The sequence below is a fragment of the Moschus berezovskii genome, chromosome X (assembly GCF_049115385.1).
Source record: "Moschus berezovskii isolate FMDL1 chromosome X, NW_MosBer_1.0, whole genome shotgun sequence".
Taxonomy (NCBI): domain Eukaryota; kingdom Metazoa; phylum Chordata; class Mammalia; order Artiodactyla; family Moschidae; genus Moschus; species Moschus berezovskii.
Genome location: NC_142488.1, coordinates 115,110,608 through 115,127,223, shown reverse-complemented (window position 1 = coordinate 115,127,223; position 16,616 = coordinate 115,110,608). Strand labels below are relative to the sequence as shown.

General features: G+C 36.8%; 1 protein-coding gene across 1 annotated transcript in view; it reads left to right on the top strand.

Annotated features, from left to right (window-relative positions):
* The window catches only part of TENM1 (teneurin transmembrane protein 1), a 448,997-nt gene that overhangs the window by 155,338 nt on the left and 277,043 nt on the right, over window positions 1-16,616 (top strand). The window contains exons 5-9 of the mRNA XM_088834344.1: window positions 2,961-3,160; window positions 4,301-4,511; window positions 9,461-9,562; window positions 10,976-11,170; window positions 14,778-14,978. Of these exons, the coding sequence (XP_088690470.1) occupies window positions 2,961-3,160; window positions 4,301-4,511; window positions 9,461-9,562; window positions 10,976-11,170; window positions 14,778-14,978 (909 nt within the window). The remainder of the gene's footprint in view (window positions 1-2,960; window positions 3,161-4,300; window positions 4,512-9,460; window positions 9,563-10,975; window positions 11,171-14,777; window positions 14,979-16,616) is intronic.

Sequence of the window (16,616 nt, the reverse complement as noted above, 5' to 3'; positions counted from 1 at the left end):
TAATAAATAATTATTATAGTAATTAGTATATAATAATCTGTTTAAATAATATATATTATTATTTGTATATATAATATATAATAATTTGTTTTATTGTTATAAATAATTATTATAAACAATAATAATCTTTATAGTTTAGATATATTTTTATAAGAAACATATAATTAGATTTTTCTTCTTCATTCAGATTGGTGGTTCTTACTGTTTAACACAAATGTCTAGTTCATGACTCCTTATTTTTAATGATAGATATAGATATATGCGAGAAGGAAATGGCAACCCACTCCAGTTTTCTTGCCTGGAGAATCCCATGGACAGAGGAGCCTGGTGAGCTACAGTCCAGGGGGTTGCAAAGAGTTGAACACGACTGAGTAACTAACACACACACACACACACACACAGATATATGGGGCTTCCCTGGTGGCTCAGGTGGTAAAGATATAGATATATGAAATTTATTTTCCATCTTTCTCATGCTTTCTAATTGACCCATCTAGTCTGTCTTCCCTTTCTTGTCTTCATTTAGAATAAATTATTTTTATCTCAGTACTATTTTCTCTATGCTAGTTAAAAAAATAAATTTTTATCTTTTAGTATTTATGCTTAAAATTATAATAAGATTTTTTTAATTTATAGTAATCTGAAGTTAATTGATGTTTGTAACATTCCTTAGGATAATCCAGCTTTGCACTTCCCAGGTAATATGTGATTTTTTTAACCTAATTGTGGCATAATTGACAAATATGATCATATATATTTAAAGTATACATCATGATGACTTGATATACATATATATTGTAGAATGGTTACCAAGATCAAGATAATGAAAACATTTATCACCTCACATTGTTAACATGTGTTAGCTCATGCGTGTGTGTGTGTGTCCTTGGTTGAAAATGCTTAATATTTACTCATAGCAATTTTCAAGTGTATATTACCATATCATTAACTATATTCACTATGCTGTATATTAGAGCCTCAAAACTTTTTATAAGTGAAAATTTGTTTCCTTTGACCTATATCACCCCATTTTCCCCTCCCTCCAGCCCTGGCAACCACCATTCTATTCTTGTTTGTATTAAATCAACTTTTGTCTGTCTGCCTTTTTTCACTAAACACAATGCCCTTCAGATTCATCTTTTTTATCCATTTATCCACTGAAGGACATTCAGGTTGTTTCCATATCTTGGCTATTGTGAATAATGCTGCAATGAATGTGGGATCCTGATTTCAATTTCTTTGGATATATACCCAGGAGTAGCAATGTATCATATGGTAGTTCTATTTTTGGCTTCCCTGGTAGCTCAGCTGGTAAAGAATCCACCTGCAATGAGGGAGACCTGGGTTCGAATTCTGGGTTGGGAAGATCCCCTGGAGAAGGGAAAGGCTACCTACTCCAGCATTCTGGCCTGGAGAATTCCATGGACTGTATAGTCCATGGGGTCGCAAAGAGTCGACAGGACTAAGTGACTTTCACTTTCATTTTGCATTCCCACCAACAGTGCACAAGGTTTTCTTTTCTCCACATCCTCACCAACATTTCTCTCTTGTCTTTTTGATAGTATCCAGCCTAACAGGAGTGAGGTGATATCTCATTGTGATTTTGATTTGCATTTTCTCAGTGATTAGTGATGTTAAACATCTTTCATATATCTATTGGTCATTAATATGTCTTCTTTGGAAAATATATATATTCAAGTCCTTTGTCCATTTTTAAAGATTGGATTATTTCCTTTTTTGTTATTGAGTTGTACGAGTTCTTTATATATTTTGGATATTAATGCCTTATCAGATACACTTCACATTCCATCTTTTCCCTCTAACCCTACTTCCAGCTGCTTCTATCTACATACACATACCCTGCACCTTAGCTTTATAGAGTTTCTTTGTTTTGGTTCAAGCTGTTCCTTTCACATGGAAAATTCTTCCCCACAGAAAATTCTTCAAATCTGTTGAAATCCTTTCCATCCTTGAAGGCTCATCTTGAGTACCACTTCCCATAAATATGCTTTTCTGATTCACTCATTTGTTTATTCATTGAATAAATATGTACTGATCACAGAGCTACATTCTTCTGGTTACTGCAGATAAAGCAATAAACAAAACAGCTACAGCCTCATGGACCTTATATTCTATCAGGTGAAAACAGGTGATAAACAAGAAATAAGTAAAACACATATTAAGTGGTAATAAGTGCTAAGAAGAAAATAAAAGAATATGGGGGGGTTCAAACAGTCAGGAATGATGAGTATCCTCTGATCAAATACCTTTCCTTACTTTGTATACCCAATGCAAGTATTTTGCTTTACAATGTGGCTACTTGCATATTTGCCCTGTTTTTCTCTGTTATATTCATAGTTCCTTGAGAGCAAGAACTTTATTTTACTCATCTTTGTATCTCCTTTACCATCTGAGCCACCAGGGAAGCCCATCGTAAATGAGATATCTCCTGGGGTTTCCCTGGTACCTCAGCTGGTAAAGAATCTGCCTGCAATGCAGGAGACCCCGGTTCAATTCCAGGGTTGGGAAGATCCCCTGGAGAAGGGAACAGCTACCCGCTCCAGTACTCTGGGCTGCAGAATTCCATGGACTGTATAGTCAGTGGGGTCACAAAGAGTCAGATACGACTAACTTTCACTTATAGCTGTATCTCCTATACAGCAGTAGGTATCTCCTACAGCTGCCAAGACAAATTTTAGTAAATAATGGTTAAAATGACTCAAATGATGGAAATAAGTGCAATAGTACTTAAGAGGAGGGAGAGACTGATACAGTGGTTGGTTGGGAAAGACTCCTTGGAGATAGTTAATTTGGATAAGGTTTTACAAGATGGGTTGGGTGAAGAGAAAGGAAGAGGTGAGTAAGTCTATTTTGATATATATGTTCTTGAAAATCTAAAAACCATTATTTTATCAGCTGACTAATATTATGAATATAATTTTCTTTATTTTTAAAACCAGTGTTTCAGAAGGGACGGGCAATAGACACTGGAGAAGTTGACATTGGTGCACAGGTCATGCAGACCATTCCACCTGGCTTATTCTGGCGTTTTCAGATTACTATCCACCATCCTATATATCTGAAATTCAATATTTCTTTAGCCAAGGACTCACTGCTGGGAATTTATGGCAGAAGAAACATTCCACCTACGCACACTCAGGTATTTGATATTGTAGATATTTCTTGACCCTTTCGGAGAGTGGCGGGATGAATAGTTCAGGGTTTGTGACTTGCAAAGTATGTGGGAGTCAAAGGTGACGGCAGACAATTTTGTAATGAACAAATATCCAGAATAATCACAGTCAAGCGAATGAAAAAAAAAAAGATGCTATTGAGCAATAACAACTAGAATTTAGCAAAACAGATTCAAAAAAGGAAGTTTAAGACAATATTCTTGCAACTGAAGTTCTGCTTCCTGGAACAGGATGGTCATGAGCCTTCCCAGCCCCCTCCTCCTTTTTAGTCTTGGTGCCCACACCTCCACTGGTTCCATACATTCCTGACCTGTTGTCCCAGTAAAGGAATGCAAATCAACAGGGAAATGAGTCAAAAAGGCATGTTTTGTCTTGTAGGTAAAACATGTTCCTTATTATTGTTAAGAAAAACTTAAATAGGTAAAACCTCTATGGTTTACAAGACCCTTCTAGAAACCTTTGCCACTTCATTTCCCTTAATTTCTTTCCCTTATCTCTTCCTACATGAACCCATTTGAGGCCCTGCTTCATCTAAGTAGCATAAGGAATTGTAACCATCCGGGGCTTGGGATACATGTACCATGTTCTTGTCCTCTGATTAGGGATAAAAGAAAAGAGGACAAGGTCTTTGAATATTTCATTGTGTTACCACAAAAGTAGTACATTATGTTGAATGTTTTGACTATTCATTTATTAGTTTTAAAACTAGAAAACTTTTTAATTTGTAATGACGATCATGATAACATTTCAAGCGGAATGTCTATTTTCAAGTATCTTCTATCAGATACTTTTTGTAAAATATCAAGATTCTCTTGCATAATACCAAATAATTCTTCTCTATCTTGCTTTATTATTTTTAAACAATTATTTTTAATACTCTAAAACTGAGAGGTTGGTAACATTTATGAATATCGTGGAGGGTTATTTTGTTTTCGGAATTAATAATATGCTTTGGGGTTTAGATGTACTTAAGAATAAATTACCTCTTGTACCACTCTGCCCACCTCCAGAGCAAAGAAGTTTGAAGTATCATAATTGATGTGAGAGATGTTTATCAGTCTAGAGGTAAAAGTCATGGCTCATATCTATATTTGCATTTGTTCCAGTTTGATTTTGTAAAGCTAATGGATGGAAAACAACTGGTCAAACAGGACTCCAAGAGCTCTGATGATACCCAGCATTCTCCTCGGAACCTAATCTTAACCTCACTGCAGGAAACAGGTTTCATAGAATATATGGACCAAGGGCCTTGGTATCTGGCATTTTACAATGATGGAAAAAAGATGGAACAAGTATTTGTGTTAACTACAGCAATTGGTAAGCTGCCTTGGCTATGATTTTGAATCGACGGCATAACTCCAGAAAGACACAGTGATGAAAGCGATACAGATGTTATTGAAGCTTATTGCTCATTCTGTCTTAAAGTCATTACTCAGGATACATCACAATGAGACAGGTTTATATTGCTGTTGTCAGTAATGTTGTTTAAATGCAGATTAAGATTTTTAAAATGCTCCATTATTTGCGGCTATTTTAGGATACCTGCCATGCTCCTTTTTATATGTTTTCAACAAGAATAATACCCTGGATAACACTATTACTGAGACTACATAGGCCTCCAATAAAAAAATAAATTAATTAAAAAAAAAAGAAAAACTTCATGAAGAAGGGAAATAAGCAAGAGAAGCCCTGTTAATTCAAGTTCTATTAAAAAAGAAAAAGCAAATAAATACCTTTTTGAAATGGAAAACCTAGCATCAATCCAGTTCTTCTTTAGAACAACTGATTCTGGAAACATTAAGATTGCAAAATACAACCTAAGCATAGAGAAGAGTCTTAAGGATAATAACTTGGGTCATTCAGAGTTCTTTCTTTAGAACTGTTCAGTTTAAAACTCATCACAATGACTCGTTCACTGCACTCAGAGCCTATTAAAAAATGTTCTTTTCAGTACAACGTCTACACACACTCTTACTCATTTTCACCCTAGTTAATCAAAGACATCTCACTCTTGTCATTTTGTGGGGTGAATTCATTCACCTTTATATAACCCTTTGTATGAATAAAGCTGAACTCTTTAGCAAATTTAGAGCCCTAAGAGTATACAACTCTTAGACACAGTATTTTACTTTGTGAATTTTCCTGAAACACATGTCTTTTAAAAGAAAGGAAAATATTTTACAGCTGTCAGTTTTCTATACAACTCTCACCACTTTATCCTTTAGTTAACCTGTTCTACCATATGTTTAGGCTATCGTGTTGATTGTTAATAGATATACCATCTGCTCTTTATAACTATTATATTCTATTTTTACTTAATGCTAAAGACCTTTTGTCAGTATAAAATGGTATTCCAGCCACAGATTATCAAAAACTTGCCTCTAAAGTAATCAGAAAGTCAATAAAAATGCACCAATGATTTTTCCCTTTAGAGAAAAGGTCCACTGATCTTACATCTTCAAAAGACACAGTGTTTGTTAAATTTGAAATATGTATATATTTATATGTATATATATATTTAAGTCATGACACTGTTTTGCTTCTCAGAGATTCAGTGGGGGCAAATTCAACAGTTGCATCTTTCATGATATTTGTCCACCAAGACTCAGTTTTGACAATGCAAACTAATCAGATATGAGAGGTTGAGTTTCTTCTAAGAAATCAGAGCAATTAGAAGACTTAAAACATTTGTGAAGAGGATTTTCTCTCTTCCTGTTATCCTTACCCCTAAGTTCAAGTTAAAACACTAACTAAGCTATTAACCTTTCAAAAATCAATAGACCCAGAAACACGCTTGGAGTTTTTTTCATGTCCCTTAATTGCTTTCCCAAAGAACCTAACCTTTGAGATATAATTTCCTATTATCCAGAGATTAAGCTCTTAGTTTCATATGCAACAACATATTTGCTTCTTCCTTATGCAAGTCTGTTTCTTATTTCTCCCACAATTTCACTTAAAGAGAATTCAAGTAAATTTGCCAAAATGTCAAAAGTGTATAAATTATTTACTCTAAATTCTCCCCATTATTTTTATGTTTTTGTAATTGTTAAAAGAGGATAATATATTTGTTCCTTTGTCTATTATGTAGTAATATTATAATCGGTTGGATTGATCTTAACTGTATTTAGTCTTCTCATAGGGATCAAAACAGCATAATAACCATTTATTGAGTGACTAATATAGGCGAGCAACTAGCCTGTATTACTATATGTTATTTTCTAGTTTTATAGACAAAGTTATGAATAAGCCAAAGTCTTCACCAACCAGCTCAATAACATGATAATATATACCATTAATGGAGTGCCATTCTGCCCCAAGCTCTCTACATTCAGTTATCTTGTTTGATTCTCATCACAAGCCTAGCATAGGTATAGTGGTACTTATATTACAAATAAGAAATCAGAGACTTGGGATGAGTAAAGAAGTCTCACAGCCAGCAAGTGGCAATATTGATATTGGAGACACTCAATATCTCTGATTCCAAACCCCTGCTATTTAGAACATACTCATTCCATAGGATTATTCGTTAGGTTTGGTTTCTCCCATGAGAAAATCTGCCAGAAGCAAAACCTATCATCAGTGCAGATGCAGATCCAAAGGCTCTAGAATAAGAACAGGGTTTTAAGCATAGAACTTTAAAATAATTCTCAACTCTAATGAACTGGTGTCTAGGAAGTGATTCTGCAATAAGATTTAAAAGATAGAAGATAAACTTCCTGGAGGCCATTATAAATAGAAAAGCACATTCTTTTTCATCACTAGTTATTTATGTGTTTCTGCTGTAGCCATCCTTTTCTGGAGTCCCTAGGCTATCCCAATGTCTCTTTGATACCCAGTGGAGGTGGCAACTTCCAAAACCTCCTCCATTGCCTTCTCTTCTCATTTGCATTGCAGGTGTTAAGCTCTGTGCAGCATTATGGGCCTCGGGACAATTCTTAGATAAGTCAATAAGACAGAGGGATTTTTATTTATTTTGATAGCAAATTTTATTAAACATTTTCTCTCTCTGGTAGCTACATTCCCACAAGGCTGCTTCCATGAAGCTGTCAATAGGACCTGATATGAAATTAAATTCAAGTATATTTACCTTTGAAATTTTCCTCTATAGTCTCCTATTAACCGTGCAGGGTAGGGAAAATCCAAATGTAGATTTAAGAATGGCCACTTCTTTTTGGTACAAGAAAGCAAAACAAGAAAAGAGATAATAATTATTCCACCTCTGAATGAAAAGAAATAAGACTCTTTGTGCCTTTTTGTAATGATCTTTTAAATAAAGGAATGATTTTCTGAAAATAACTAATGTTTTAATGAGTTAAAAAGTGGTTAGCTTATTATCAAATGTTACATTCCTTTCAGCCCAGTTTTCAGCAAATGCCGTGTGTCAGTTTAGTTCTCTAGCACAGGGATCAGAGAACAGACCATCGTAAACTCACAAAAAGGAATCTAATGTGTTCATATGGATGTCAGAAGAATAATCTCCTCTGTGGATAGGAAAGCCATCCACAAGGTCACTGGATTCATTCTCAGCTTCCTAAGGATCTCCTAAATGGACTAGATGCCCCGTTTTTCCTCTTGCTTTTCTTCTGCCCAAGGCAGAATTCCAAGTCTAGATTAGAATTCCTCTAACCATGAAAGTTTGCTCTTTGAAGCACTGGTTCTCAATGCTTTAATTCAGTCTTCATCTGCAGGGTCACTTGAGGTATTTGTTAGAATGTAGATTACTGGCCTGCATCCTCAGAGAGGGGGGCTTCTCAAATGGTGCTGCTGCTAGAGGTAAAGAATCCTCCTGCCATTGCAGGAGACACAAGAGATGAAGGTTTGATCCCTGGGTCAGGAAGATCCCCTGGAGTAGAAAATGGCAACCCACTCCAGTGTTCTTGCCTGGAAAATTTCATGAGCAGAGGATCCTGGCAGGCTACAGTGGTTGGGGCTGCAGAGTTGGACACCACTGAACAACCGAGCATGACTAATATCCTCAGAGAGAGATTGAATAAATCTGGTGTGAAGCTTGGGTATCTGCATTTTAAGTACTTCAGGTGATCCTCCTGATGTAGGTGGTCTAAAGGCCACAATTGAAGAAATGCTATTTCTCAACTCCCATTATAAATTCTCAGAGTTCAGTGGAAGACACCAAAACTACTTACTAAAATATTTCCTTCTGATTGGAAATAGCTTATCCAAGTGAAACTAGATGAAGTAGATGATTTGGATTGAAAAGAAAAAACTGGTACATATGAGAAGTATGAGTGTAATGGGCCAGAACATAAAAGTCAGAATCCAGGAGTGCTAAGTTATAGAAATTGTACGAAAAAAGTCATGAAAAAGTAGGGATTTTTTTAACTGCAGGAGTAAAGCATGCATATCATAATAGGTCGTGGACTTGGAATTTAATGCTATTACACTCAAATAAAATTTTAAGCTAAAAACAGTTTTCAATATCATTGTCAGAGACTGATTTTTATAAAACTTTATACCTCTTCAATTAAGTTACTTAGCACAAGACTGGTCAAAGTTCTGTTGTATTGAAGATACTATGTCACCAGAACTATGTACGGGCACCTTCAAAGCCTTCTCAATTCCCCCTGAAATCTATTCTTCTCTAAGAATGAATTGAAGGGAAATCAGTGGCAAAGAACTGATACGCGTTTACAGCCAAGAAAGCATTTCTCAACAAAATACTTAGGTTCTAATGCTTTTCATGGTGGTGAGTTTAATATGAACACTTACTTTAAAAGCTTTCCATTGTCACTTATTAATGAAAATGAAATACTGATTATCATATTTAAGCTGTCAAGATAGTAGATTAAACATTTTAAGGTGCTAGAGAAGACATTTTTCTTTGCTAAAGAAATTTGAAAAATTTCTAACCTAAATTTGAAAAATAAACAATGGACTTCATTTTCTGGGTTATATTTTAAAGCCCTTTTTGCTTTTGAGAAATGACCTATAATCCTAGTACATTTTTAGTTTTATCATGAATGTCTTTTAAGAATACAGCTCATCTAGACCCTTGATGCACTTTAGAGGTGAGGTTGGTTTTTAGTCCCACTCTTGAATAGCCAATTCAGCAAATCTAGGGTGCTTTAAATAATTTGGTACTGTGACCTCTTACTCTTTGGCACCTGACTTTAGACAGTAAGTGCTTTGTAGACAGCAGAGGGCAAAGATTGTTATAGGCCCAGGGTTTTTGCAATTTAGAAAAAAATAAAGACTCTACAGCCTATAGGTTTGTTCTCTTTTTTTCTTCTTTTTCTCTCTATTAATAGAAATAATGGATGACTGTTCGACAAATTGCAATGGAAATGGAGAATGTATCTCTGGCCATTGTCACTGCTTCCCAGGATTCCTTGGACCTGACTGTGCTAGAGGTAAGGTTGCCCTGTTACACTGATTGATTAGGGAACTTGATGTCATTTGAGAACTTAGAATTAGTAACAATAGGAAGAGGAGGAGGGATAGGAGGGACAGTAACAGTAGCAACACCACCGATGGTCTCTGCCGAAAGTTGAGCACTTGCTCTGCCAGGCACCATTCTAAACACTTTGTGGTACTTTTAATGCATATATTGTATAATAATCCTATGATATAGATCTATTATCTCAGTTTAATGGGCAAAGAAATAACATCAGAGAAGTCAAATCACTTAACTAAGGTTATCTAACCACTGAGATACCTGGATCCTCTGAAACCAACCACTCCATGATATTGGATTAGCCAAAAAGTTAATTTAGGGTTTTTCATAGCATCTTATGGAAAAGCCCAAGCAAACCTTTTGGCCAACTCAGTACTTCTAATCCCTTCATAAACTCATTTATAATGGAGAAACTTTGGATAACCACTTATACAAACTAGGGTAAACTGGAAGAGGTGGACAGTCACCAGCTGGCTGAGTAGCTTATAAAGGAAAGACTGGGAAGGCAAAAGTTAAAGTTTGAAACTACTAAACCAGACTTGCCCATAGTTTAATTCTTGAAAAGCTGTGGGTAAATCATGCTGGGTTTTCCCATAGGCTTACAGTTATTATCAATACTTTAGAGATGCTTTCTGCTTGTTCACAATGGGTTCTTAAAGTTCTCAGTCTGCTAATGCTTTCGTCTCAGGTTTCTCAGCCACTCAGTTTCTTTAGATTAAATTCTATTCAGCAGAGAATTCAATAGCACTTGCTAGATTCCCAGTTCTCCGATAGATCTTAAGGAGGTGGGGGGTAGAAGCACAGGTTATGGCTGGTATGAAAAAAAAAATGAATAAGACGAGATATAGGCCCTGCCCTCAGGGAGGTCCATATTTTTTTTTTAATAAGAAGACAAAGAATGACAGAGCAGAGTGAATGTTCCAATGAAGGTCTGCACAGCTGGAATAGGCACAGACATCTGTAGTACCAATCTCTAAATGCCCAACTTTTGAAAGAGAGCACTCTATAATAGGAATACCTCCCTTCTAGTTTTATGAATTTTATCTGCTTGAGGAAGAATCACCAAAAAAGAGAAAAATCCTAACTTATAATAATGATGATGGTGATGATGATAGTTGTTTAAGAGTATCAAAAGCAAGTGTTTGAAATAATTTCTTCACTCAGGGTATTTTTATAATTTATCTTTCCCTCAATCCCATAAGAGTAAATTCTGTTTGTAATCATGAACACATGCCGATTTAATAAAGGCTAAGTCAGAAATAGTACAATTTTTTTGCCAGAAATATTGTATGAGAATCGATAGAGAATTGCTCTTTGGAGATTTTACAAGCATTATGAGAACATTACAAGTTCATTTGCCAACCTTCAGATTCGTGCCCTGTGCTGTGTGGTGGGAATGGAGAATATGAAAAAGGACACTGTGTCTGCCGAAATGGCTGGAAGGGGCCAGAGTGCGACGTTCCAGAAGAGCAATGCATTGATCCAACGTGCTTTGGCCACGGCACCTGCATCATGGGAGTTTGCATCTGTGTGCCAGGATACAAAGGAGAAATATGCGAGGAAGGTCAGAGCCCTGTGTTAATATATTGCTTCAGGCTTTTCTCTCACTGAATGGTCCAAGGTGTCATTCTGTGTTTCTAGTAGAGACATAAGTGGTCTTTGCAAACCATAAATGCACATGTCTACTTAGTACATGGAGCAATGGGAGTTCATGTCTCTTCTGACAACCTCTAATAATAACATGAGGCCATACCTCTGACCCTTACAGAGCAGTAGTGGAAAATGCCATGCGCCCCACTCATTTTAACACTGTTTTATGATGAAAATTTCCATCATGATGATTTTAGGTGTTAATTTATATGCTTTCGAATTACAGAGTGCACTAGGCTATATCTTTCTCTAAAGCACATAATAAAAATAATATTATTGTGCACATTTGGAACCATTTCATAAATGTTTTTTTGGGAGTGATTTGTAATTACCATTATTATTATTGCTTTGTATTATTTATTTTTGTATACCTCATGCTGAAACTTGACCTCCTTGCCTAAGGAAGTAGACTTACCACTAATCAGTTTCAAGACAATGCCTTTATATTAAAATTCATCCCAAAGGAGCATTTACACATACATGCACAATAATTTTATCATTTACAAAACATACTTTGAAACAGCAGTAGTTTTATCATTTAAAGAAGACACATTGAAAGATAAGTTTGCTAGTAATCAGACCTTTTTCATGCCACATTCCTCAAATAAGACTGATTTCAGAAATAATATTAAACCATTACCATGGGAGATGGTCTCATCACAACTGTTGTTCAGGAAATAGATTGCTGAAAATGCACTATAATTGCTTTTTAAAGATGGCTCATTAAGACTATTACACAGCATTTTAAAGGGTTTAATCTCATTCTGCTCCATGAGCAAACAAGAGTTTACTTTCCACCTTCCATTAGCCATAGTAGAATTTTGGTGTGAAGATTGTATCTGTTCCAATATGAATGTCATTGGGCCTTGACAAGGCAGTAAAGTTCCTGACTTACTTTTAGAAGCTGTTTTTTATGGGGATCCATCAGCAGTCATGATATTTAAGCTATACATTCAGATGCTATACAGATGCACACATTTCCACCCCATCCAAAAAAAATGGTGTCTATTACAACATCTACAATCTGTCCTGAAAAACATTTAACCAAAGTTAGACCATTCTAATTTAAATTTTGTAATTAGTTGAAAAAGGACTTAGCTACAGTTTGCCTTCTAGGCCACAAAGAAAATTTATAGACTAACAAAGATAGCAAGGAGTACCACGTTTAAAGGTAGAAACTTTCCAAATACAATTTTTTTAATAAAAAATGTTTTAAGTCAGATATCACAAACAGGAACTCACAGGCTGAATGGGCACATGGGTGGATTTTGTTTGTTTCACTAAGTGGTGTTTTCATTGTTGTTTAATGTGATGTATTTTGCAAAATTTAAAATTTCTGCCTCTCTTGAGCAACAAAAATATCTGGTGACCCTGAGCCCACATTCCTACATGGTAGCAATGATTGGAGCCAATTAACAGCAACTTGGGCTTCCCTAGTAGCTCAGGCAATAAAGAATCCACCTGCAATGCAGGAGACCTGGGTTCGATCCCTTGGTCAGGAAGATCCCCTATGGAGGAGAAAATGGCAACCCACTGCAGTATTCTTGCCTAGAGAATCCCATGGACAGATGAGCCAGGTAGGCTATACAGTCCATGGGGTAGCAAAGAGTCAGATATGACTCAGCAACCAACACACAGACACACACACCGCAGCAGCAGCAGCTTCCTTTAAACTGGACACTTATTCCCAGCACACCCTGCTTTCTTATATCCAGCCCATCTCATTCATGTATGCAACCCACCTGGTCCCTGCAGCCAAATGACTTTGTGCCTCTGACTTAAGTATTACTTACCTAGTCATTGAAGGTGGTCTTCTAAAAAAAAAATAAACCTATATTAAGTTAAATACTATTTTATTTATTAAAATTGTTATATATTTTTATGCAACAAAATTACCTCCTTCTGAAATAATACTGTACACTAAAGAACCTACCGGTAATGCAGGAGACATAAGAGACTTGGGTTTGATCCCTGGGTTGGGAAGATTCCCTGGAGGAGGGCATGGCAACCCACTCCAGTATTCTTGTCTAGAGAATCCCTATGGACAGAGGAGCCTGGTGGGCTACAGTCCATGGGATCACAAAGAGTCAGACACGACTGAAGTGACTGAGGACACACATACAACACACACACACACACAGACTTTTCCTCTCCCTCCAAATAATGAATAGATCAAATTAGATGTACCTTCTGGTGTTAATTTGCTGATTAGCTCAGGTATTAAAGCATTGTGCTAATGACCCTGAGATCATGGGCTAATTATAATGACAATAACACTAATTATAAAATACTTAGTTAGACTTAACTCTATTCCATGGCACATTTGTTGTTGCTGTTTAGTCACTAAGTTGTATCCAACTCTTTGCAACCTTATGGACTGTAGCCCTTGAGGCTCCTCTGTCCATGGGATTTTCCAGGCAAGAATACTGGAGTGGGTTGCCATTTTCTCCTCCAGGGGATCTTCCCTGACACAGGGATGGAACCCACATCTCCTGCATTGCAGGCAGATTCTTTATCACTGAGCCACCTGGGAAGCCCATTCCATGGCACATGCTACACACTAAAACTAGGCCAGTCTTGCAAATGATGGCAGATCGTCTAAGTCTGTTTCCATTGCTAGAAAAGTAATTCAAAGCATACATCCTCATAATGGTTAGGTTATTTTAGTCTCATCTTATTTGTGCAGGAAGATCAGAAACTTGGACATCAACTTTCCCATTACCTGTGGGATAGTCACTCAGTTAAAAGCACAAAATAATTTTCCCCAAGGCAAGCATAGAAATCTACTTATGAAATAGTTTAGAGTATTTGTTAGAATGTGTCCAAAAATTTCCAGACTTCACAGAATCAGAGTCAAATATAATTGAGTCTGTGATATTCTAAAGCATTGAAAACTATGTCACAGTGTCCTGGTAGAAGAAAAATCCACAAGGCAAAGAATTTTTAAATTGTGTTTAAAATGTTGCATTTTCAGTGTTTTTTAGGAATAAATGAGAGATTATAAGAAATCAGTTATATGATTCCATGAAACAGCAGTCACCTCAGCCAATACCTTAAATAATCCAAACTTAAATATATATAAAAATTCCTCTAGACACATCAAATAAAAGCCATTTCTGGGAGCTATGATTCCGATTTCAGAAGACAGGGAATGACTTACCAAAAGTTCTTAATTTTTTTTTTTTTTTTTGCAAAGCTGAGGAATCCCTACTGAAGGCTCATTCTGGTCCACCCACCCGCTTGTGTAGGAGTGCTACACACTGCTCATAATTTCATAGAATGTATCTGTGGTTTCCTTCTTCTGCATTTAGATTGCAACCTTTGTGGTAACCTACTGTGTTTTTAAGTGTTGATAATATTCTGGTTCAAACACAGCATTTACGTGAGTCATTTTATTGCCTAATGAAAATAGCATAAATAATGTAATACTGGAAAATCAATGTATCTCAGTGTCCTGGCAACACCTGTTCACTTTCAACCTCTCCCCCCCCACCCCCGCCTTTTTTTTTTCTGGCCTTCAGAGGACTGCTTAGACCCCATGTGTTCTGGCCATGGCATCTGTGTAAAAGGAGAATGTCACTGTTCTACTGGTTGGGGAGGAGTCAACTGTGAAACTCCACTTCCAATATGTCAGGAGCAGTGCTCAGGACATGGGACTTTTCTTCTGGATGCTGGCACATGCAGCTGCGATCCCAAGTGGACAGGGGCTGACTGCTCAACAGGTACATCAGAGTCTAATTTTTCCCCCCTTCCCTCACTCCTGAGTTCTTACTGGTCTTTACCTTAAGGTAATGTTTCTTAAAGTCAGATCTGTATGCCTTCATGTATGCCTTCATAAGGGGCTTCCACATGTTTCCTAGGCTTGCATTTTACTGAGTTTTCGTATACAACACACCACTGGGCTCTTCATCACATTTTTTATTGTCATAGTTCTGTAGTTGAACCTCTGTCTTCATTTTGCACTCTCCTGTAGTTATTCCATCCATTCTGAAGTCTGTTACGATCAGTTCTCTATAGATTATTTCAACTCTATGTCTTACTTCACTCAGCATAGGTCCATCCATGCTGCTGCAAATGGCATCATTTTACTCTTTTCTATGGCTGAGTAGCATTCCATTGTATATAAGCACTGCATCTTCTTTATTCATTCTTCTGTCGATGAACATCTAGGTTGCCTCCATGTCTTGACTATTGTAAACAGTGCTGCAATGAACATTGGGGTTCATGTATCTTTTCAAGTTAGAGTTTTCTCTGGATATATGCCTAGGAGTGGGATTGCTGGATCATATGGCAACTCTATTTTTAGTTTTTTAAAGAATCTTCATTCTGTTTTCCATAACGGCTGTGCCAATTTACATTCCCCCCGACAGTGTAGGAGGGTTCCCTTTTCTGACTTTGGAAACATCTTAACACTTGAATGAACACTAAAAAGATGATTATATGTTTATCAGGTGGATTTGAGAGCCAAGAACATTCCAGGTAGAAGGAATAATTTAAATAAGAAATGTGAATCCAAATATTCCATTTGGCGACTTGCTTGTCATTGGGTGTGGATGCACCTAGGAATCCAGAAGATATAATTGGAGAGATGGGCAGGGATGAGAACACAGGGAGTTTTGTTTACACGCCATGCTAAGGAACTTGTGTTTCTTCTTGACACAGTAAGAAGCTACTGCATGGTTTATAACAGATTGTGTTTTAGGTCGTGGTTGGGAAACAGGACATGGTTACTATATAAGTGCTGCTGGAGGCAGGAATTATCATTAACTATGATTTCTACATTGGGAGACTGGGTGACTGATAACAAGTCTTAGTTGCAGCCTGTGAAATCTAGTTCCCTGACCAGAAATCGAACTCGAGCCCCCTGCATTGGGAACACGAAGTCTTAGCCATTGGACCAACAGAGAAGTCCCCCTAAAATATTCTACAGACAGATTTTTCTTGAGCACTTACTGTGGACCATGTGCTAACTCTTGGGATACATCAGTGAGGAATACATGATTCCCGCACTGCTGGAACTTGCAGTCTGGCTGGAGGAGATAGAGTCAACAATGAATAAGAGCTGTACAAGTCTTTGAAACATGAGGAAAGTGAGAGCTAGAGAGGTTAAATTATTTTTCCAAGGTCATAGAGCTGGCTAATTGCAAACCTGAAAGTTGTTTGCAGGACTGTTGATTTCATCCCACATCTAGCATTTCTTTTCAGCCTCCACCCTTACCCCCACCAAAGGAAGAGTTAGACAAGGAGCAGGGACTCAGGTGAATAGATTAGCTTACGGAAAAGGCAACATTCGAGGAGATGAAGGGCATCAAATATCAAGTGCATTCTTATCCAGATATAACATGGATTCAAGGCAGACT